This window comes from Pelodiscus sinensis, chromosome 17, assembly GCF_052426305.1.
Source record: "Pelodiscus sinensis isolate ZL-2025 chromosome 17, ASM5242630v1, whole genome shotgun sequence".
NCBI lineage: Eukaryota > Metazoa > Chordata > Testudines > Trionychidae > Pelodiscus > Pelodiscus sinensis.
The window spans coordinates 33,033,116-33,057,136 of record NC_143068.1 but is presented as its reverse complement, the minus strand read 5'-3'; the positions used below and the strand labels follow the sequence as shown (position 1 = coordinate 33,057,136).

General features: G+C 55.3%; 1 protein-coding gene across 2 annotated transcripts in view; it reads right to left on the bottom strand.

The window, feature by feature from the left end:
* Positions 1–474: 474 nt before the first annotated feature.
* The window catches only part of LOC112547376 (signal-regulatory protein beta-1-like), a 33,565-nt gene continuing 10,018 nt past the window's right edge, over positions 475–24,021 (bottom strand). Inside the window, exons 2-7 of one of the 2 annotated variants that reach the window (XM_089769755.1) lie at positions 10,882–11,049; positions 9,795–10,145; positions 8,444–8,758; positions 7,429–7,779; positions 6,696–6,788; positions 475–1,448 (exon numbers count right to left, since the gene is read on the bottom strand). In XM_089769755.1, coding sequence (XP_089625881.1) covers positions 943–1,448; positions 6,696–6,788; positions 7,429–7,779; positions 8,444–8,758; positions 9,795–10,145; positions 10,882–10,954 — 1,689 coding nt within the window. In that variant the 5' untranslated portion in view covers positions 10,955–11,049 and the 3' untranslated portion in view covers positions 475–942. Of the gene's footprint in view, positions 1,449–4,979; positions 5,120–6,663; positions 6,789–7,428; positions 7,780–8,443; positions 8,759–9,794; positions 10,146–10,881; positions 11,050–24,021 lie in introns of those variants that run through there. The other variant, XM_089769756.1, reaches the window with a different exon arrangement.

Sequence of the window (24,021 nt, the reverse complement as noted above, 5' to 3'; positions counted from 1 at the left end):
GGTGGGCAAGATTCGGCCTGTGAACTGGATCTAGCCCACCAAGCCGTTGGTTCTGGCCCGCAGCCCACCCTCCTGATCCCCTGCCCCCAGGCCAATTGAGACCTGGGGGGAGGGGAGCACACAAAGTCTCCCGCCTCTCCCCCTGCTAGGGACATGTGGCAGCAGGGGGAACCACTAGCTTCAAAACATCGTGGAAGCGAATAGCTCTGCAAGATTTCTGCAAAAGATCAGCTCTTGATACAAATAAGAACAGCCCAGGCAGTAACACCAGCTGACATTTCTCAGATGAGGACACCATGGCCGCATGCAGCCCCAGTGGGCTTTTCCTGTGGCCACCACTGCCTGGGAGGCATTGTGGGAGAGGTGTGCAAAGCAATGCCAGCAAACATACAAATATCTCTTTTCACAGAAAGCAACTTACTGGCTAGCAAGTCTAAAGAAGGCAATAGTAACAAGACGACAAGGACAGGAACATGAAAACCACACAATTTCTTTCTATTTTGTTTAGGTCAAGTAAAGAACAGAGATGATTGTACATTCATTTTGTTAATTGAGTCTACAATAAAAATCTATGTAGATGAATTACAATCTATTAGACCTGTATATGTGCCAATTTATTTGTTTTCCTGAAGTTAAATACTTATGAGAAATTGTTAAAGCCGCTGCTAGCTACAGTTGTTGGTCGCACTCTAAGGCCAAGAACTTCCTCTTGAGTCCCCCCATCACCCATTGGCTACAGTTAAACAGCAAGAGCTTTTCATTTTGCAGCTGTTGTGCAAGAGTCATTTCTTTAAGCAGACACAACCCCAACCTCCAGCCACAGCCCCTCAGCCCATGTCCGGCCCCAGATGCTGCACCGTCTCAATGGGAGTTGCTGACAGAAACACGCCCATGAGCCAGGCACACACAATTCTGTTCGGCAGGGGAGGGGAAAGAGTGGCCTTAGCTCCAAATAGGAGCAGCATTGTGTCTGGACCATGGGCGGCGGGTAACATAGGCAAGGGAAGGCATTGCCTTCTCCAAACTGCCTGTGCTCTCTGTCCTCTGCCAGCCACTGGGAAGGACAGCAGCCCAACTCCCTGGCTGGCTAGGAAGGATCAGACTGCTGCGTGGCTGCCCAAGGTGCTCTGGCCACCTGGGAAGGGGGGGCCATGCCACTCGCTGGGGTTGGGGGTAGTAACCTGGGGTGGGGGCTGAGCTTGACTCCATGTGAGGGAACTTGCAGAAGAGACAGGACCTCAGGTAGAAAGGGTGGGGCCTCAGGCTTGCCTTCCCCAACTGCGCCTTTACCCACTGCCCCTGGTCTGGACCCAACGGCGTGGAGCTTGTAGGACCCATGGAAATCCATGGCCAGCAGCCTGCGAGCGTCATAAATCTGCACCAGCTCCGGGACCTCTGCGGGGCTCTCCAGCTCCCTGCTGGGAGGGTGTCTGCACCAGATCCCTGGTCTGCAAAGGGGAGGGCAAAAGACTTACTGAGGGGAGTGAGCTGTGCGCAATGTAATACAGCACCTGCTGGCTTCTGGGAAACAAGAGACCCAGCTGGGTGCGGGGCTACAATTCCCAGAGAACACATCCCAGGGCAGCAGTGACCCGGCCCACAGCTCTCCGGGGCAGGCGCAGAGGGGAAGCCGCCCGATCAGCTGGAGCGCAGTTCAGCCTCCTCTGGGCTGAACGCCACAGCCAGCTGGCCAGGCAGCTTCCCCTCTGCGCCAGCCCATGTGAAGCTTGGTGCACCCTGGCTGAGCACCATGGCCAGCTGCTTCTCTTCCCTCCATCCCGGCTGCCCTGCACTCAGCCCAGGGAGGCTGTGCCTAGCTCCAGCTGTGAAAGCCACAGTCAGCTGGCTGGGGTGCTTCAGCCCTCCCGACCTCCCAGCTCCCACCATACCTCGCAGCTACTCACCTGTGTTGTTGCTCGGTGAGTAGCTGCTCCTCAAATGAGGAAATCTAATGTAAATGTACTGCGCAGGTGTGACGTAGTGGGGGTACTTGCTGGGCTGTGGTGACCTCTGCTGTCTGCAGCAAGACCCAGCAGGGAAAACCTCATTATGCAAAGGTGACTCAAAAACCTGTCTGACCTGCGGCCCCCCATGGGGAGAAACAAAGGGAGGTGGAATGCTGCCCTGGCTGTGGGCAGGGCTGGAAGAGGGGGAGTTAGTTCCTGGCTGGAAGGCAGGGAAGAAGGAGCTGGGGAGGGGGGCTGGGACTCCCCTATCTCAAGGGGACACTGAGGCCTCTTAGCCCCAGTTCCTGTAACCAGATTACATCTGTGCTGCGCTGTGCTAGAGGAACAATAAACAATCTCCATTCTACTGGCTGGTGAAGTCTGTTCATGCCATTTCGGGGGTGCAGGAGATGGGAAAATCCTGACGCGTCGTCACAGCAGGCGTGCAGTTCAGAGGGCTCAAGAGCTACTCTTAGAGCCCCTGAGAGCTACCGGTAGCTCACGATCTACTGGTTGGTGACCACGGGGCTAGAATATCAACCCACCTAGTGCAACGGGGTTCTGATGGATGGGAAGGGAACTTCCCTTTTTTAAACATCCCAGCAGTCAGTAACTAAAGGGTTAAATCCAGAGCAGTGGGGACCCAGGAAGTGCTGGCAGGGAGCCAGGAGAGCCAATGGGAAGAGAGGGAAAGATTTTTGAAATGAAACAAGTTTTGTCTCTTTCAGTTCCCTTTGTGTGCAAGTCAGAGCATGAGATAGGAGAGAAATGGACTCCGCAATAATAAGGCACCGATGTCCCAACAATATCCACATCTAAGAAAAGACACCTAAACTCTGGAACAAGAGACATTTAAGTAGAACAGGGAATGTGTATAGTTAGGTGGAATCAGGTCACTTGCATTGTTTTTTGGTTGGTTAAACTCCTCTGTGCTAACCCCTTCCCCCTGCACACTGTAACTTAAACTGAATCCCAGGGAAGTAATTCTGTTTTAGTCTTTTTTCCAATTGCTCTAACACCTGGGAAGGACTGTGCCTTTCCAATCGGGTCTTCTTTGTTTTGTTGTTAAAATCACATTTTTTTTAAGACTAGGCTTTAATACCTACATCCTAAAATAAAAAGGAAGGGGTTCTGTGTGTACGTGCCTGAGGCTGAAGGTCCACTATTTAGAAATTACAATTGGTTTTCAAGCTCTCTCCTAAGGGAGAGTTAAAGGGCTTGGGATTACTCCAGAGGAGGAAATTCCCAAGTGGTTCTTTCTCGTTTCCAAAATTTGGGGGTTTTCTTCAGTGTTTTTTGTGCGTTTGGGTGGTGGCAGCGTACTAGGCAACGGCAGGGAGTCTGTGACTTGGGGGAGGTTTGGTTTTTTTCAAAGAAGCCAGGAGGGGCAAAGTATTTTAAGGTCTTTGCACAAATAGTTTTAACGGAAAAACTTTTCTCTTAAAAGTATTTGCGCAAAATCATGCCAGTCTAGATGCAGCCCTGGTGTTGGTATTGTTACACGAAGGATCTAAATTATACAAACTTGCTTCCTGTTCAAATTTTACTGCCTGGGTCTGTCTCATTTATAACAGCTGCAGCCCAGAGTGACTAGTAAGAGTGGCGCATTCCCATTGGAAGCTTCGATAACTATGCAAATTAACAGGCAGGAGCTAAGCAGTAATTAGTGAAATACCAATATCCAAAAGCAGGTGTCATGTGCAGCTCAACAGCACAGGTCCATCGACAGTTGACAAAATACCGAGACCCATCCAAGGGCAAAGGGCTTTGCTGATCGCTATAACCCATGAATAAGAGACAGAGGACTGAAATCCTCCTGTTAGCTAAGTTTGAGACTTGAAGCAGGAGGGGAAGAACAAAAAGCCCTAACCAGGAGGAATTCTGTCCGTCTGTAGTGTGCCTAGGCCTTGTCTATACTGAGACATGTGTTGATGCTGCAGCGATCGATCCACTGGCTGTCGATTTATTGCGTCTGCTTAGACGCCACAAATTGATCTTTGTGTCGACGCTGGTACCCCACCGAGACAAGAAGAGTGTGAGCAAGGGGTGGAGATGGGGACCCCTCACACTGTGCCCAGGGGCCCGCAGATTGGTCCCCTTCTCTGTGTATTTCCCTTGAGGTGGGACAGGCCAGCGGCTTGGGGCAGATCAGCCCAAGGCTACACTGGGAAATTATTTCAAAATAACTAAATGGCACTAGCCTGTTCCCACTGTGGGGAAGCCTCAACAGGACTCCGAGGCAGGCTCTGTGCATGTGGACGCGCTACCGCCACTTACAGCCCCAGGAAGCACTGGGGAGTCATTAGCTCCAATTGTCCTGGGGAGTCGTTATTCTGAAATAGCAGTGGCGGCGCGTCCACACGAACACGACTTCGAAATCACGATTTAACTCTTTTGAAATAAGAGTTCTCCCCGAGGAAAGCAGGAGGACAGATTTTGAAAACAACCAGCCCCTTATTTTAATACAGACATGGCAGTGCGGTCGCTCCGCTTAATATTTCGAAATAACTCTCTGGGGCATATAGTGGTTTGGTTCCCTGAAGGAAAGGGCAGGTCAGACAGTGCAGAGGGGAGGGCGAGAGGGGGCAGGGAGCCCAGGCGGGGTCCTGCCAGAGGCTGTGCCCTCAGGAGGGCAGTGAGCGGTGGGTGCGCCCATCAGAGACTCAGCTTCCCAGGCCAGAGGGGCCATTCTGCTCCTCTGGTCTGACCTTCCCTGCAGCACAGGCCAGAGACCTGCCTGGACAATCCCGACAGCGGCTCCTTCAGAGAAACATCCAGCCTGGGCTGAAACAGCGTCACTGACGGAGCATCCGCCACGGCCCTTGGCAAACGGCCCCGGTTAGTTCCTCTCCCCGGGAACATTTCGGCCTCATTTCCAGGCTGAATTTGGCTGGTTTCCAGTTACAGACACAGTCGGGGCATCACCCTGGTACTGGCGAGTCTGACGATCCCGTTATTAAACCTTTGTTCCCCAGGCCACGTCGGTACTTGCAGACTGGAACCGGATCTCCCCTTAACCTTTGTTTGTTAAGCCTGGGCTCCATGGGACAGGCCAGCAGGAGGCGCTACAGCTCCACTATATGGGGACTGGTGTTCAGGTTGGGGGCAGAGGCTGCAGACAGAGCGGTTGGCAGGCGGGGAGGGCGCGAGAACATCGGGGAACCGACCAGGGGCTGCAAAGGAAAGAATCCAACAGGGGAGTGAGGAGGGTCAGGCAGTGACCCTGCCCTTAGGCCAGTGGTTCTCAAACTGGAGTCTATGGGGCTCTATTGCTCTATGACCCCTTGCAGGGGGGCTGCTGCTCCAGGCTCAGCTTCCAACTCCCCTGCACCTGGCAGCCTGCACGGTACCCCCAGCAAGATGGGAGAACAAGCACCGGCTTCCCAGTGCGCTGCTCCTCCTCCTCCCCTGTTCCCAGGAGGCTTCACCACTGCTCCCACTGGCTGGAATCCCAGCCAATGGGTATTGCAGTCAATGGGAGCAGAGGGACATGGTGGCTGGGAGGGGCAGCGACAGGTGAGTCTCCTCCATCTCCTTTACGCCCAGATCCTGCACCTTCATCCTCCTCATGGACCCCTCCTGCCAAGAGCCTGCATCCCCAGCCCACACTCTGCTCCCCCCCCGCAAGCTGGGGAAGCCGGTGCTTGAGTCTCATAAAGGAAGGTCCATCGGGCTCCCAGCACCAGCTCCCAGCTGGGGGTGCAGCACTGAGGGTCAAGCTGGAGTCCACCTGCAAGATGGCTGCAGACCAACTGAGGTTCAGACGACAACTTGAGACCCCATGAACTAAGGAGCCTCGCTGGTACCCTGAATGGCTGGTTCGATCCCTCTGTACAAACCCGGCACAGGACAGAGCCAGGGGCCTGCAATGCCAGGTCCTCGGACAGGAGTGGGACTCTCGTTCTGGAGTGAGGGAGGGTGGAATACCCCAGGGCAGGATTCCCAGCAGCTGGCCAGCCCTGCCAGCTCTCCATTGAGCCTCTTCCCCCCAAACCAGCAGCACCCACTCCCCGGGGTAGAGCGATTCATCGCCCCCTTGTGCCTAATCCTCAGGGCCTCTGATGCCTGGTAAGGGCAGCAGCTAGTGCCTGGTCACATGGTACACTGGTGATGGGACTGTGACATAGTGTGGGTATCTTGCTGGTTGCTAGGCTTGGGCTGTGGGTGACCCCCAGCAGCTGCTGTCTGTACCGCGGACCAACCGAGTAGCTGATGGGACAGGAAGGGAACCTGTTCTACCAGTTACCACCCAGGAAGAGGAACAAAGGAAGGTGGAATGCCGCCCCTGGCTGGGGGGCAGAGCTAGAAGAGACGGTTTTTAGTTTCGGTCTCGGAAGCAGGGGAGAACGAGCTAGGGAGGGGGCTGGGATTGTAGGTCCCATCTGTGCTGTATCCTGGAGAAGCAATAAACTCCCTCTATTCTACTGGCTGGTGGACTCTGTTCGTGCCACTACGGGGGTGCAGGAGAAGGGAAAACCCCAACGCGCCGTCACAGGGACATTTTGGCATCTAGGAAAAGGACTGGGAAACCCACCAGGTCACTAGTGATCAGGGCCAGCCTAAGACGGGGAGGGCAGGTCTATGTCCTATGAGCAGCCACAGAGACCTCCAGCAACACCGACTCCCTGTGAGGTTTGAACCTTCCTGCTCTGCTCCTGGGCTGCAGCATTAAGTGCAGTTCTCCCTGGTTCCTTTCTAACGCCCCAGAGCAACTCACAGAGACGCTGCATTTCCCTGGTTACTCCTTACCCCTCAGGAAGAGGAAGAGGAGGAAGGCTCCAGTCAGCATCTTCTCCAGGAGGAGCCCAATCCAGAGAGCCGGGCTGGACAACAGGCTCTGACCTGCAGTGGAAATGCCTCAGATCAGCCCAGGGGCAGGACCCTCCCACGGCCAAGAGCCCTGCTGGTTCCCGGCCATCCCGCCCTAACGCCAGGCACCTTCCATGGGCTGGGCGAGTTCTCCCCTGGGAACAGCCGCTTGTTAATGGCCTCTGCAGTTTGTGCAGCTCTGCCTGGCAGCCACACACACACACACACACACACACACACCCCCCCCGCCCCTCTCAGGCTGTGGCCTAGCCCCAGGGAGCCTGGACTCTGGCGTGGAGCCCTCCGGCTTTGCAGAGCAGGAGGACAAGGGCTCAGGAGCCTCCTGCACTTTTATCTGAGAGCCTCAAATCACGACATCCCTGAGCTGGGGGAGTCCTTGGGGCACCAGCACTGCAGAGGGACCAGGTCTGAGTTCCCCTCCATGGGACATTCACACGCTCCAGGGAGTATCAGCCCTGGGCACAGAGAGCGGCCACAGGGACATTTTCTGCCCTTCCCCTCGCCCCGGAGAGCAGAGCTAGACCCCTGGACTAAGAGGCACCGGTACCCTGAGGAGCTGCACTGGGGGGCTGGGTGAAATTGCCCCTGGGCTCCGCAGGGGAGACCCGGCGTTTCCTAGCAGGAGCAGGGGAGGCGCCAGCTCCACGTTTACCTGCATCAGATGAAGCGGGATATTTACCAGGCTCTGTAGGTGTCAGGGAGACTCTCAACATCGCGCTGGCACTGACGGGGGGCTGGGAATCGTGCACAGCCCGACAGGTGAATGCAGACTGGCTCCTCTGCTCGGTTGCTCTGACCTCCAGGGAGCTCTGCAACGTGAACGTCCCGTTTGGATTCTCCGTCAGGCGGGAGGGTTTCCCCAGATCCATCTCATTTCCGTTCTCCAGCCAGGTGAGACTGGCCCCCTGCGGGTAGAACCCCTCCGCACGGCAGGTGAACGTCACAGACTCGTTCCGTGTGACCGGCCCCGCCGGGTCAGAGCCCACTCGCAGCCTGGGTGGAACTGACAACACACAAACACCCTGCGCTCGGCATCGCCTGAAATTCCCCTTCTCCTGCGGGGCTGGAGGGAAATTGCAGGGCTGGGCCGATCGACCTTCCTGCCGCACCCACGTCCCACCTGGCCCCAGGGCCCTGCCTGGAGCATCTTCAGCTCTGACTGGAATCTCTTCCTTAAGCCGGGCTCATCCCACCAATCCTGCCAGGCACGTATCTGGGCATCCTCTCCCCTGTCCCAGAGGCCCCATTGCCCCTTGCTGGGCAGGGCCCTCTCCAGAGCTGTCCCACATGGGCAGGGGTTGCCTGTGCACAGTGATGACACTTGGCCCGTCCACAGCACCTCCCCTCTGAGGATCTCTAAGCATCCCCCCCAAAACAGGAACTATTCCTCCCCATTGGCCGGCAGGTGGGTGACCAGGATCCAGGTGGCCCTGGGCCCCTCCTGGAGCCTGTGGTAGCTGGTAAATGAGTCCCCTGGCCCTGCCCCTTGCTGCCCAGGGGAGAGCTCCACTCTCAGATGGGGGGAGGGGCCTGGCAAGGCAATTCTGTAAAAACCACCAGACTTAGCTGGGACCAAAACGCACCCAGAGGGCAACAGATCTGTCTCCGGTGCCCTTCCCCCGCCCAGTGGCAGAGCCCCCAGAGGTCAGCCCCGGCTGGGCTCCTACCTCGCAGGGCGTGGCTGAGGTTGTACGTCCCACGCAGGGGAGCCCCTAAGGCGCTGTGCTCTATCTGACAGGTGAGCTGGGAGCGGACGTCTCCTGCGCTCAGGCTCAGCCCCACGGTGCTGGACACGCTGTAGGAGACGCTCTCGTGTTCGGGGAGAACCCGGGGCTGGGGGACCGGCAGTGGGGCCCCATTTTTGAGCCAGGTAACAGTGATGTTTCTAGGGTAGAATCCTCCAGACGTGCAGGTGAAAGTCACTGAGGCGCCCGGCTCTGCCCTGCTGGGGGGGCCGGACACAGACGGGGCTGACGGCCTGGCTGTGGGGAGAAGCATTCATCAGCCAGGCTGAGCCCCCTGTGACTGACAGCCCCTCCCCCCGCCCCACGGGGCCTGCTCCCCACAGGACAGCCTGAGATGGGGGAGCCACAGCCCCGCCCCTGAGCTCATGCAAAGGAGGACGGGGCCTGGCTGCAGCCGAGCCCTGGGCCCACAGGCAGAGAGCTACAGGGGGAGGGGAGACACCCCAGGACAGTGTCTGGCCCCAGCTCAGTCCTGCCAAGTGAGGGGGGCTGTGGGGTGGGTGGGGGTTGGGTGTGGAGGGGGAGGGCTCTGACTGGAGGTGCTGGCTCTGAGGTGGGGCTGGGGATGAGGCGTGTGGGGGGTTCAGGAGGGGTCTGCAGGCTGGTGCCAAGAGTCTGGCGTGGGAGAGCGTGGGCCTAGATCACCAGTTAGGGGGTGGGAGCAGCTCGGCTGGGGGCTCAGAGTCAGGGAGGGAGCTGGGGCGTGGGAGGTGGAGGGGGATTAGGACGCTGGGATGTGGGAGGGGCTGGGGGTGCTGTCTCGGGGAGGGAGCTGGGATGTGTAAGGGGGTGCAGGGCTGGGGCAGGGGTTGGGATGTGGGGCGCTTACTTCGGGCAGCTTCTTTTGGTCGCGTGGAACCACCTGTCTCTCCCCTCCTCCCCCGCCCAACGACCACCTGCAGGCACCGTCCCCGCAGCTCCCCTTGGCTGCCAGGAAGTGCGGACCCGGAACAAAGGGATTGAGTGAGTGTAGCCCCTAAGCCCCCTAGTCTGGCTACTGAGTCAACACCCGACCCACCCCACTGCACAGCCCGGGGGTTCCTCTTTGAGGGCAGCAATTCCTGGGGCTAGGACAGAAATCGCCCCCCCCCAAAGATCCACAGCCCCCCATCCGGGGGCAGGACTCCTCCAGCCCCACTTCGCTGCAGGCTGGTGGGAAACCCAAATCCCCGGTGACTGTCTGGGCTGAGCCGGGTTTGTTCCCCTCCCTGGTACCGGCCCCGGGGGGGGGGGGGGGGGGGGCGCGTGTGGCCGGCTGGGAGCTCGCACTCACCGCTCACAGACACGGCAGTGCCAGCGCCGGATCCGATCTCCTCATCGGCTCCCAGCCCCTTCTTGAACCTCACACAGCGATAGGTCCCGGCGTCCTCGGGGCGGGTGTCACTGATGCGGATGGTGAAGTCGGTGTCAATGTTGTTCACCCTCGTCACTCGGGGGAATGATCCTTTAGCTGAGTCTTTATCTTCATAAACCAGCTGGCGGGTGGGGCCCGAGCCCTTGAACCACTTCATGGGTCCTTTCGGAGGGTTCCCAGTCACAGAGCAGGGCAGGGTGAGAGTCTCTCCTGCTGACACCGACACGGCGCCCTGGGGCTGCAGCAGCTGGAACTCCTGGGCCCCGGCCCCTGGAAGGAGAGAACAGGCCGGGCTGGGGGAGGCTGTTTGACAAGCCCCATCCCGCAGCAGCAGGGGGCTGAGTCCCCCGCCAGGGCACCGCTCTTTGATCCTGCTCCCAGCCCTGCCCAGAGCCGGACCCTGCCCAGAGGGGCTTTCGCTGCCAGGGGAGGGGCTGTTTGTCCTTCTGCAGCGCCCCCTGCAGGCTGCCCCGAGCCGCCTTTCCCACGCTCTGCCCCGGCTCCTGGGAGCAGCAGGGACCAGGCAGCTGTTGCGCTGAGTGTGAGCAGGGGGCTGGGTAGACACAGCTCTGACAGCTCTGACAGCCCTATGGGTTGCAGCCGCCCCCGCAGCCCCGTGGGACCAGGAGTCGTGGTGGCCCGGAGCGACTGGGAGCCACAGCAGTCCCACAGGAGCCCATGTTCACCATGTAACAGACACATTTTTTCATTTATTAATTTTTTTTTTACTGCCCTACTTGAGGAGAAATCATTGAAGCCACCACCTGCCAGAGTTGCTGCCCGCACACTAAGGACACCAACAACTGTCTAGTGAGACCCTGGGTTACCAGCTGTCCTGTTCCAGAGCACAGGCTGATCCCAAGCTGGGGACAGGAAGGGTCTCAGGACAGAACACACACAAGGGTTTCTTGCTCCCTCCAAAGCATCTGCAATTTCCCTCTGTTGCAAGCAGCCAGACAGACTCGCTGGTCCTCGTGCACACGGGCAGTGTCTGTGCGCTACTCACCAGGGATTCCCAGGAGAAGCAGCAGCACCAGGCATGGAAGAGACAATCCAGAGCCAGCGGTCAGCGTAGCCATGTAGTTGTCAGGGGGCGACCTCACAGCACGGCTGCCTTCGCCAGCTCTGCCTGAAGGGACACTGAGATGGCTGAGGCTGAGGGTCAGACCTTCCCCTTAATGCAGAAGGAAGTGGGCAAAGTTCCTCTTTCAGGCAAATGTCACACAAGCCCAGCCTCCAGCCACAGCCCCTCAGCCCACGTCCGGCCCAGACAATGCAGCGTCCGAACGGGACTCGCTGACTCACACACACCCCTGAGCCGGGCACACACAGTTCTGCTGGGCGGGGGAGGGGAAAGGGTGGCCTTTCCCCAGATAGATGCAGCATGAGGCCTGCACCACAGGTGATGGAGGCTTTGCCCTCCCCACACTGCCCACGCTCCCCGTTCTCTGCCAACTGCTCAGGAGGGCTGGGCCGTGGCATGGCAGTCTGGCTTGCCAGCAGCCAGGAAGAATCGGGCTGCTGCACGGCTGCCCCAGGCACTCTGGTCTCCTGGGGAGGAGTGGCCATGACACTCGCTGAGGCTGGGGCCAGTAACCTGTGGTGGGGGCTGAGCTTGACTCCATGTGAGGGAGCTTGTGTAACCCACACACCTAGACACTGCCACAGTTAAGCTCAAGAGACCTCTACAGCATGGGCTGGGAGCCAGCTGGCTTTTAGCTCAGAGGGTAGAGACTCCTAGAGTCAGTCAGCTCCCAAGGTTCAAGTCCCAGGTTCAAATCTGCATTGGTGGTGTTTACACTTGCAGAAAGGGCGGGGCCTCAGGCTTGCCTTCCTCAACTGCGCCTTTACCCACTGCCCATGGTCTGAACCCAACAGCATGGAGCTTGTAGGAGACATGGAAATCCACAGCCAGCGCGTGCCATAGGTCTGCACCAGCTCTGGGCCCTCTGCAGCGCTCTCCAGCTCCCTGCTAGGTGGGTGTCTGCACCGGATTCCTGGCCTGCAAGGGGAGGGCAAGAGACTGACTGGGAGGCGGGAGGCGGGGGGGAAGTGAGCCATGAGCAATGTAAAACAGCGCTCGTGGGAGACAAAGACACAGCTGGGTGCGGGGCTACAATTCCCAGAGAACCCGTCCCAGGGCAACAGTGACCCAGCGGGCCTGAGTCTGGCGTTGGGAGCTCCTCATGCACATTCCTAGCTCCTCTCCCTCTGACGGACGGAGCAGGGTTCCTGACTCAGAAAGGGGTTGCTTGGTGCTCACCTACTCACGCTGCCCGTGGCCAGGGACACAGAGCTGGCGCTTGACTGGGATGTCTCCTTCCAGTGCAAGAAATGATAGAGGATGATGGGAAAGCAACTCCAGAAAAGGGACGTTCCCAAAGGAGGGTAAAGCAGGGGGAAGGGAGTGAAGTTAATTCCAGCCAGTGTCAGAGGGGCCAGATAAACCGTGGGTCCCAAAAAAAGGCTCCAGAGTTGTGGCTAGAATGTCAAACCGCCCTAGTCCAATCGGGTGGTGATGGATGGGAAAGGAACTTAACTTCCCTTTTCTAAACATCCCAGGAGCCAGCAACTAACGGGTTAAACCCAGAGGAGTGGGGATCCAGGAAGTGCTGGCAGGGAGCCAGGAGAACCAATGGGAAGAGAGGGAAAGTTTTTTAATTGAAACAATGTTACCTGTTTCTGTTCCATTCCTCTGTGAGTCAGTGCAGGAGCTGGGAGTGAAATAGACTCAGCAAGAAGGCGGCACCAATGTCCCAGCAATAGCCGTGTCTGAGAAAAGACACCTAAACTTTGGAACAACAGAGATGTAAGTAGAACAGGGAGGCTGCCTCTAGACTGGCATGATTTTGCGCAAATAGTTTTAACGGAAAAGGTTTTCGTTAAAAGTATTTGTGCAAGAGCATCTACACTGGCACAGATGCTTTTGCGCAAAAGAAAGCTCTCTTGTGCAAGAAAGCTCTGATGGCCATTTTAGCCATCGGGCTTTCTTGCGCAAGAAATTAACTTGCTGTCTACATTGGCCCTCTTGCCCAAGGAGGCTTATCCCTGAACAGGAGCATCAGAGTATTTGTGCAAGAAGCACTGATTGTGTACAGTACAAGGTCAGTGTTCTTGCACAAATACTCACGGCCAGTGTAGACAGGCGGCAAGCTTTTGCGCAAAAGCAAACTGTTTTGCGCAAAATCTTGCCAGTCTAGACACAGCCGGAATGTTTCTAGGTCGATACTGTCACGGGGGAGACGCCCCACCACGGCATCACCAGCAGTTTGTTCTGGGAATTAGCTTGTTGTTTCACTGCACGCCTCCCTCTAGCAGGGGTCTCCCCCTATTCCTCTTGGACCACGGCATCCTCTTCAGGACACGGCCCTCCAGCAGTGCCCACTGCGGTGTCCAAACCCGTCTTCCAGGGGTTGATGTTTATCCTGCTCACGCTCCAGGGTCCTCCCCACCCTGGGGTACCCTGCTCTCCTCCCAGGGAACACCCACTTCCCCTGTCCCCACCTTGCCTCAGTGACCCACGACCAGCCTTCATCTAGCCCCTGCCTCAAGGCAAACTGCAGTCAGTAATGGCCACTCATCACTGGCAAAGGGGTGTGGACATGCTGCCCCTGCCTGCCACAGCTGCCTCTCTGCAGCCCTAGTGGCCTCAGGCCTTATGGGAGTTTGCATGGCCAGAGCTTCCCCACCCTGTCTTACTTCCCCAGCCCTGCACCACCACCTAAAAGGCACCTGTTTCCCTGGTGGTCAGGTCCCTACTGCAGCAGCAATCCCTCTCCCTCCAGGGGTCCTTCTTTATATAGCCCCCAGCTGGGCCCTCATTAGCCAGAACTGCCTCAGCTGGGGCTTTACTCGCAGCCCCTGCTCAGGGCTGGGGTTTTGCCCTTAAAAGGCCAGTGCAGGGCAAATGCCCTGTCCCAGATGCCATCAGGTTATTGTCTTTATTTCTTCCTTGGTTAAACTCCAGCGTGCTAACCCCTCCCTCCTGGACACTGTTACTTAAACTGCATCCCAGGGCAGATATTCTCTGATTTAATCTCTTTTCCAAATTGCTCTGTAACACCTGGCAAGCAAGAGTGCTTTTCCAAGCAGGTCGTCTTTGTTCTGCTGTGAAAATCACCTTTTTTAAGTCTCGGCTTTCATTCCTGCGTCCTGAGACTGAGACTGAAGGTCCGCTATTAAGAAATCACAATTGATTTTCAAGCTTTCTCCTCAGGGAGAGTTAAAGGGCTTGGGATGACCCCAACGGAAGAACTTCCCAAGTGTTTCTTCCTGGCTTCCAAGGTTTTCAGAGTTGGATATTTTTTGGTTGGGTTTTTTTGTACATTTGGGTGGTGGCAGCGTACTAGGCAACATCAGGGAGTCTGGGACCTTGGGGAGGTTTTTTTCCTAAAAGAAGCCAGGAGTGGCAAGGTATTTCAAGGTCTCTGCAGGCCCCCACTTTCTGTGCTCACAGTGCCAGAGTGGGGACAGCATTGACAGAGAACTTATAACGTGTAACAATGAGCAGTGACGGCACCAAAGAGCAGGGAGAACAGACGAGCCGCTACATCGCCACTCAATGGCCAACACTGCACTCGGGGGAGGGGTAAGGACGCTGCTATTCAGGGGGCCATGAAACCAGCAAACCAGCTGCCAGGGCCCCCTGCCTCCACCGAGCACTGACCCAGCCTGAAAGGGAGCCCGGCCGTTTCACCTGCTGTCGGTATCGTGAGATGAGGGTTCTACGTTATAGAAATGTGCTTTGTATTTAAACTTTACTGCCTGGGTCTGTCTCATTTATGACAGCTGCAGCCCAGAGTGTGCAGTAATAATGGAGCATTCCCATTGGAAGGTTCGATAACTATGCAAATCAGCAGGCAGGAGAGAAGCAGTAATTAGTGAAATGCCAGTACCTAAAAGCAGGTGTATGTGCTCAGCAGCGGAGGGCCATCAACACTGGACAAAATCCTGAGACCCATCTGTGACAGCGCATTGGGGGTCCCCTGTCTCCTGCACCCTGAAATGGCATGAACAGACTTCACCAGCCAGTAGAATACAGGTGGTTTATTGCTTCTCCACGATTCAGCACAGCACAGATGTAATCTGGTTACAGGAACTGGGGGCTAAGAGGCCTCAGTGCCCCCCTTGAGATAGGGGAATCCCAGCCCCCTCCCCAGTTCCTTCTCCCCTGCTTTCCAGCCAGGAACTAACTCCCCCTCTTCCAGCCCTGCCCACAGCCAGGGCAGCATTCCACCTCCCTTTGTTTCTCCCCATGCGGGGTTGGTTCAACCGGTTTGGAGTCACCTTTGCATAATAAGGTTTTCCCTGCTGGGTCTTGCTCCAGACAGAAGAGGTCACCACAGCCCAGCAAGTACCCCCACTACGTCACACCATCCAAAGCAAAGGGCTCTGTTGATCGCCACATCCCATGACTAAGACAGCAGAGTGAAATCCTCCCATCAGCTGAGTTCAAGACTTGAAGCAGGAAGGGAGGAACAAAAGCCCTAACCAGGAGGAATTCTGGCCATCTCTAATGTGCCGGTGCCGAGGCCTTGTCTGTACTATGGTGGGTGTTGATGCTGCAGCGAGCGATCCATTGGCTGTTGATTTAATTGCGTCTGCTTAGATGTGACAAATTGATCTTTTGATCAAGGCTGCTTCTCCACCGAGACGAGAAGGCTGCGTCTAGACTGGCATGATTTTGCACAAATACTTTTAACGGAAAAGTTTTCCATTAAAATTATTTGCACAAGAGAGTGTCTACACTCAGGCTTATGCCTGAGTGGGAGCATCAAACTATTTGCTCAAGAAGCTCTGATTTTGTACATTACAAAGTCAGTGTTCTTGCACAAATTCTCACAGACACTGTAGACAGGCGACAAGTTTATTCGCAAAAGCAACTGCTTTTGCGCAAAATCTTGCCAGTCTAGACACACCCGAAGAGTGTGAGCAAGGGGTGGAGATGGGGACTCCTCACACCTTGCCAGGGGGCTACATATTCTGTTGGTCCCCTTTGCTGTATATTTCCCTTGACATGGGACAGGCCAGCGGCTCAGGGACAGATCAGCCAGAGGTTCTGCAGGGCAGGGGCAGTTGAAGCATTGCCAGGGCGGTTTATATTCACACAAAGTATCACACAGACATCTCCTGCCTCCTCACTACTGAGCAGAGGCTGCAGGCAGAGTCCCCGTAGCAGCATGGGCACCTATGAGACCCGGTCCTGCCCTCTGGAATGCTCACGCTGAGCCCTGGTGACTGGCCAGGGCAGAGCCAGAGGTAACAGCACGAGACTGTTTCTCTCCAGTCAGGTCGAAGTAACAAACCACCCCACTCCTGCCAGCCCAGGGAGGGAGAGTCTGAGCCTCTGGCCAAACCCGCAGGGCTCAGGGGAGCTGCTCAGAGGTCCCGGCTCTCAGACAAACTGTGTGTGTCAGATCACAACTGCATCGCCTCCTGTATGAGCCTTGTGACACGGCTACACCGGGAAATTATTTCGAAAAAACTAAATCAAAGAAGCCTGTCCCCAATGTGGGGAAGCCTCAACAGGAGTCCGAGGCAGGCTCTGTGCATGTGGACGTGCAACCGCAACTTACGGCCCCAGGAAGGACTGGGGAGTCATTAGTTCAAATTGCTCTGGGGAGTCGTATATATATATATATATATAGTAGCCCAGTGTCTGTGAGGGTACGTCTACACTACAGTGCTAATTCGAACTAACACATCTAGAACTAAAAACTAGTTTGAATTAGCGTTTTGCTAATTCGAACTAGCGCGTCCACACTGATTGGACACTGGGGTGCATTTAAGGGCGGCTGAAACCGGTTCTGGCAGGGCATCAGGTCAGTAGTTGCATTGTGTGGCTGCTGTCTGAGGCTATCTGAGGCTCGTGCTTAAAGGGAACCCCCCCAACAGCCAGTTCTCAGCTTTTCCTGCTTCCTTGCCAACCTCACAGAGGGACAGCAAAGCGTTGGTCTCTGTGGCCGTCTGTGTCGGTGCTTCCCTTCGGGGACGCCACCGCAGGTGGCAACATGGAGCCAGAGCTCGCCCTGCACCTTCTGGTGCACTTTCTGGACTTGCTGCTGCAAGCCTGCCAGCAATGGCTGGAGGCTGCCTGGCACCACCTGGTGCTTGTCAGCCCCCTGCCTCTCCACCTGGCCGCCCTGGGGCTGTGGAGGAGCCGCGGTGGCACCCCGGCACCGGTGTGCCCCGCCGCACCTGGCGTCTGGATACCAGCAGCGACTGGTGGGACCGCATCGTCCTGGAGTGCTGGGAAGACCGACAGTGGACCCAGAACTTCAGGATGAGGAGGGACACCTTCCTGGAGCTCTGCGAGTGGCTCGCCCCTGCTCTGCGCAGAAGGGACACTCGCATGAGGCCCGCCATCCCCCTCCAGAAGTGGGTTGGCATCGCCCTCTGCAAGCTCTCCAAGTCGTACAGCTACTGAACCATCGGGAACCAGTTCGGCGTGGGGAGATCCACCGTCGGAGCGGTGCTCATGCAGGTATGGCACTCGTCAGACACTGCGCCAGAGGGAGAGGGGGGCTGCAAGGAGGGGATGGGCCACCCCAGGGACAAAGGGGGGGAGGAAGGAGGTGAAAGCGCCCTGCACCGGAGGGGGGGGGGGTCTGTCCCAGCTGTACTACACGCCACCAGGGGCGTTGCTTCTGGGAGTGAGGCACGGGGCACTGCCAGGTCACGAATGCTCCCAGCCACCCGGGCGCCCCACTGATTGGTGCTTTGCTGCGTCTCTCTCCACATGTGGTCAAGGCCATTAACCGGGTGCTGCTCTGCAGGGTGGTCCGCCTCACCGACCCGGACGCCATCATCCGGGGATTCGGCGCCCTCGGCTTCCCCAACTGCGGGGGGGCCATCGACGGGATGCACATCCCCATCCGTGCCGACATGGCGCCCTGGGGCTGCAGCAGCTGGAACTCCTGGGCCCCGGCCCCTGGAAGGAGAGAACAGGCTGGGCTGGGGGAGGCTGTTGGACAAGCTGTTGGCTGAGTCCCACGCTCTTGTACCAATAAAAGCAAGCAGGATCTTATGAGGGGGACAAGGCAAAAAGCCACATTTATTGTAAAGATAATAATAAAGAATAAAGATAGAAGCAAACAACATTGTTTAGCTACTTATTCCTATCACTACTTAACCCTTCTACACTTTATATAGATAAACATTCCTTCAATCCATTCATTCAGGTTCTGTGTATTTGTTATAGTTACCAGCCTGGAAGTTGCTTGTGCCAGAACACTGGCCAGGTATTCTGTACACAAGTGATGGGAGTGGGGAGCGAAGTCCTGATCAGATGCGCATCTCAAGCCCCTGGTGGACTGGCAGCAGAACCTTGGACTCTGACTGCATAGTCTTTTAGTCCAGTTTTTATAGGAATTTCTTCCTATGCCAGTCTATGGGAATTGCTGCATCATGCTGATGTCCGGGGTGGCTGTCAGGTGCTCGTCAGTGATCTCATGGGGTGGATCTCCAGTACTTGCTTTTCTCCACTTGACACCTTTTGGTTGCACTGGCACCTGACGCCTTCTTCAGCCCTTTGTTGCTGCATTCTCAGGCTGGCACCTCTCAAAACCATTCATTCATCATCCAAGCACTCTCTCTCTTACATACATTCCCTAATTAATGTTTCACATACAGTATTTTGTATAATAATAACTTTACATAGACAAGAGTTGTAGTTACAAAAAGTCACAAAGTTTCTGGGTGGCATTTCTTAAAACATTCTCTCTCTGAGTGCTGAGTAGTTACCGTTATAGTTACAATGTTTCACTTTGCGATTAGGGTTAATTGCTTCACAAAGCTTTGAAGAGAACTGGCATCAATTATGTAACAATGCCCTTAGTCGATTACAGGGCGTGGCTCCCAGAGCAGAGTTAGTGGCCTGACAGTGCATTGTTACAATGTATCGCTGCAATGTCAATTTCAAGCAGCTCCTTGCAAAAGCTTGAGCATGCCCTGGGACACAGAGGGGAGCTGTTTCTGGCTACATAGGATTATATTCTTAACAGTTCTAAGTTACATGACCTAATATTACATTCCTAACTAATTATATTCTAAAGAGGCAATAATAATAAATCTAAACATTTAACAATCTTAACAAATAAAATAAGAAAATAAAATAATAATAAATCTAAACACTTATATGCTTATGCTACTTAGACTTTTAGTTGTGGGAAACAAATTATGGGGAGTCACTTCCACTTTGGGGAATCATTTTTAATACTTTAATATGTTATCCCTACAATGCCAGGGCACTGCTCTTTGGATCCTGCTCCCAGCCCTGCCCAGAGCCAGACCCTGCCCAGAGGGGCTTTCCCTGCCTGGGGAGTAACTCTGTGTCCTTCCGCAGCGCCCCCTGCAGGCTGCCCCAGAGCCGCCTTTCCACAGCTCTGCCCCACTCCTGGGAGCAGCAGGGACCAGGCAGCTGTTGAGCTGAGTGTGAGCAGGGGGCTGGGCAGAGACAGAATCTCCTGGGCACCCTCAGGGACAGTGGCCTGTGCCCCAGCGGCTGCGCTGCTCCAGCCATAGGAAAGGGGCTGCTGCGTGTCACCTGCTGCCAATGCCCTGGGGTTATTTTACCCCTTTTATTGACATGAGAGGTAGCTCTTGGGAAAGGGCAAGGGGGCAGGGCCTGGTACCGCTGGTTGCCCTTTCCCATAGGAGAGCAGGGACGGGAACCTGAGAGACTCAACGCAGCAGGCTGGGAACGGAGACAGAGAAATATTCACCCCCCATCTCACCAGCCTGTGGCATTGTGACGTAGTGGGGGGTACCTTGCTGGTTGCTATGCTGGGCAGTGGGTTGTGAGTGACCCCCACTGGCTGCTGGCTGCAGCATGGCCCAGCCGGGCAGGGGATGAGTCATTATGCAAGGGGGCTTCGAACCTGTCTGACAAGTTCTTCCCCAGGAAGTACAACAATAGGAAGAAGGGGAGTGGAGCCCTGGCTGGGGGGCAGGGCTGGAAGTGAGCTAGTTAGTTTCTGTCTGGTATCATGGAGGAAGCAGCCTAGGGAAAGGGGCTGGAATTTAGGGACCCAGTCTCCCCCATCTCAAGGGGGGCTGAGGCATCCTAGGCCTGCCCTGGAACCAGATTACATCTTTGCTGTATCCTGGAGAAGTAATAAGCTCCCTCTATTCTATTGGCTGGTGGAGTCTGTTCGTGCCATTACGAGGGTGCAGGAGATGGGAAAACCCCAACATGCCATCACAGGCATTCACAGCAGCCAGACACAGGGGGGGCTAATTGCTCTGGGGGGATTCTACAAAAGCTCGGCCATTGGTAGGAAGAAGAACAGCCCAGGTAGTGACTCCAGCTGACATGTCTCAGATGAGGCCACATGCGGCCCCAGTGGGCTTTCCCCATGGCCACGCCATGAGATATAGCAGAAAAGCAGAAAAACAACAAAAAGGTGTCTGGTAGCAATTTATAGACTAAGAAAACGTGCAGGCGGTATCACAAGCTTTCGTGGGCATGGCCCATGTCTTCAGATGACCAGAGTTATGAGTTTGGGATGTGTACACCCAAAATAAATAGTGGGGAAGGGGAGGTGGAGCGAACACAAAAGAAGGGGGGTGGGAGACAGAGCATCAGTAAGTATCTGAAGACTGGATAGTTACATCGAAGCAGATAAAAATCAAAGTCAATAGATAGACTCCCATGTCAGGAAGGAGATTGCTCTCTGTGTTGTATCCTTCCTGACATGGGAGTCTATCTATTGACTTCGATTGTTATCTGCTTCGATGTAACTATCCAGTCTTCAGATACTTACTGATGCTCTCTCACTCACCCGCCTCCCTTTTTCTTCCCTCCCCTTTCCCCTTCCCCTCTCCTTTTTATTTTGGGGGGTTCACATCCCAAATTCATAACTCTGGTCATTTGAAGAAGTGGGCTGTGCCCACAAAAGCTCATGATCCCATTTGCATGTTTTCTTAGTCTATAAAGTGCTACCAGACCATTTGTTGGTTTTTTTGGTTTGTTGCTGTAACTGACTAACTTGGCTACCCTCAGAAGCAGTAGAAAAGCAGGTAGCACATGCTGTATGAAGACAAGCCCACATACAGACACACACACAAGTCCTGCAGAGGGTGCATAGTCACCTGTCCATGGTGGCTCAAGTCGGTCCTACTGGCCAGGCAGGGCTGACTGAGTGAAGAGTCAGGGTTCCTCCGAGACTCCTCTGAGGCTTGGCTTGCAGGGCTGAACCCAGAGTCCCATGGCAAGAGCTTCCCTTCTTATATGTCGGTTCCCATTGGAGTCTGTGGGATTTCCAGTGTCATGCTGCTGTCATCCGCCCTTAGCAGGTGTTAATCTGTGTTCCTTTGATGATGGTTGTCAGGGTTTCCATGGTTGTTTCTCACTCTTGGGGGAGTCTCTGCCTGTTTCCAGGGTTCTTCAATGCTGCTAATTCAATTCAGCCTCAAGACTCAATGTTTCAAAGTTTCCACTTCTTAATCACCTGGGCATCTGTGATGGCTTTCACTCACACCCCCCTCCATTCACACCAAACAATCCTATAGAGTTTTCAAAGAAGATCAATAGCTACAAGGGGTACAACCGAACTTGCAATACTTAACAGGGAGCAAGGCCTTGCAGTAACATTATCCAATTATGAGTGACAGAGAAAGAGAACTTCTAAGCAAGTCATCACATCAAATCATTATGCATACTTATAATCTTATAACCAATATTAAAATATACATTTTTGCTACACATATAAATATCCCCTTTCAGAGAAAGACTCACTGGCCAGCAAACCTGAAAAAGGCAACAGTAAAAAGACGATGACAGGGACACACAAAGCACATGACTTCTTTCTCTCCTGTTTAGGCCCAGTAGTACAGAGTCAACAACATTAATTTTATTATAGAGTCTGCAATAAAAAACAGCTGAATTACAATGAATGAGACATTTATAGCTGCCTGTTTGTGTGTTTTTTCTAGAGCTAATCAAGTCTTTTAGGACAGGGATGTCACAGTTTTACTCGTTAACCAGTTAAACTTTTCATAGGGCTGCCAGGACCCATGGCAGCCCCACCGGGCCAGGAGCTGTAAGAGCTCTGGCAGTCCTATGAGTCGCAGCCACCCCAGCAGCCCCGTGAGATCGAGAGCCGTGGTGACCAAAAGGGACTGGGAGCCACAGCAGCCCCTGGAAGCCAAAATTCACAAAGCAAGTGACAGAAATTCTATCAGTTATCTGGTTATTCATTTTGAATTTTTTTACAGCCCTACTTGAGGAGAAATCAGTAAAGCCACCACCTTCCAGAATTGTTGGCTCCACACTAAGGACACCAACGACTGTCTTGTGAGACCCCTGGGTTACCAGTCGGCAAATCCTAGAGCACAGGCTGATCCCAAGCTGGGGTCAGGAAGGTTTTCTCTTGTGACACAAAACACACAAGAGATTATTGCTCCCTTCAAAGCATCTGGAATGACCAGACACAGACTCGCCGGCCTGCGCCCACATGGGCAGTGTCTGTGCGCTACTCACCAGGGATTCCCAGGAGAAGCAGCAGCACCAAGCACAGTAGAGACAATCCAGAGCCAGCGGTCAGCGTAGCCATGTAGTTGTCAGGGGGCGACCTTACAGCACGGCCGCCTTTGCCAGCTCTGCCTGAAGGGACACTGAGAAGTCCAAGGTCGAGGGTCAGACCTTCCCCTTAATGCAGAAGGAAGTGGGCAAAGTCCAGCCATTGCAAACAAAGCAAAAGTGGAAGAGAAATGTAGCTACGGATGCCAGGAGCTTTCTGAACTGGACGGTTCCCCCATTTAGTGGCCACGGTCAAACGACAAAAACTTTTCATTTTGCAAGTCTTGTGCAAGATCCATGACTGTCAACAGACACAAGCCCAGCCTCCAGCCAGAGCCTCTCAGCCCATGTCCGCCCCAGACACTGCACCGTCGGAATGGGACTCGCTGACTCACACACACCCGTGAGCCGGGCACACACAGTTCTGCTGGGCGGGGGAGGGGAAAGGGTGGCCTTTCCCCAAATAGAAGCAGCATGGGGCCTGCACCACGGCTGACGTAGGCCAAGGAAGGCTTTGCCCTCCCCAGACTGCCCATGCTCCCCATTCTCCTCCAACTGCTCAGGAGGGCTGGGCTGCGGCATGGCAGTCTGGCTTGCCCGGCAGCCAGGAAGGATCAGGCTGCTTCACGGCTGCCCCAGGAACTCTCACCACCTGGGAAGGGGGGGCCATGCCACTCGCTGGGGCTAGGGGTAGTAACCTGGGGTGGGACTGGGCTTGATTCCACGTGAGGGAGACTGGAGAAGGGGCGGGGCCCCAGGTGGAAGGGGCGGGGCCTCAGGCTTGCCTTCCCCAACTGTGCCTTTACCCACTACCCATGGTCTGGACACAAGAGCATGGAGCTTGTAGGACCCATGGAAATCCATGGCCAGCAGCCTGCAAGTGCCATAAATCTGCACCAGCTCTGGGCCCTCTGCAGCGCTCTCCGGCTCCCTGCTGGGAGGGTGCCTGCACCGGATCCCTGGTCTGCAGGGGGAGGACGAGAGACTGACTGTGGGGAGTGAGCCGTGCGCAATGTAATACAGCACCCATGGACTTGTGGGAAACAGAGACCCAACTGGGTGCGGGGCTACAGTTCCCAGAGAACCTGGCCCAGAGCACCAGTGACCCAGCCCACGGCTCTCAGGGGGCCTTAGTCTGGCGTTGGGAGATCCACATGCACATTCCTAGCTCCTTGCCCTCTGACGGCCAAAGCCGGGTTCCTGACTTGGAAAGGGGTTGCTTGGTGCTCAGCCATCCGCTGCTGGTGTCACACTGGCACCAGCTGGGTTCATTCTCACCCTGCCTGTGGCCAGGGAAGCAGAGCTGGCGCTTGACTGGGACGTCTCTTTCCAGTGCAAGAAACAATAAAGAACGATAGGAAAACAACTCCAGAAAAGGGACGTTCCGAAAGGAGGGTAAAATGGGACAAAGCAGGGGGCAGGGAGTGAACAGTTAAATCCAGCCAGCGTCAGAGGGGCCAGATAAACCGTGGGTGGCACAAAAAGGCTCCAGAGTGGTGGCTAGAATATCAACCCACCTAGTGCAATGGGTCAGTAATTAAAGGGTTAAATCCAGAGCAGTGGGGACCCAGGAAGTGCTGGCAGGGAGCCAGGAGAGCCAATGGGAAGAGAGGGAAAGATTTTTTA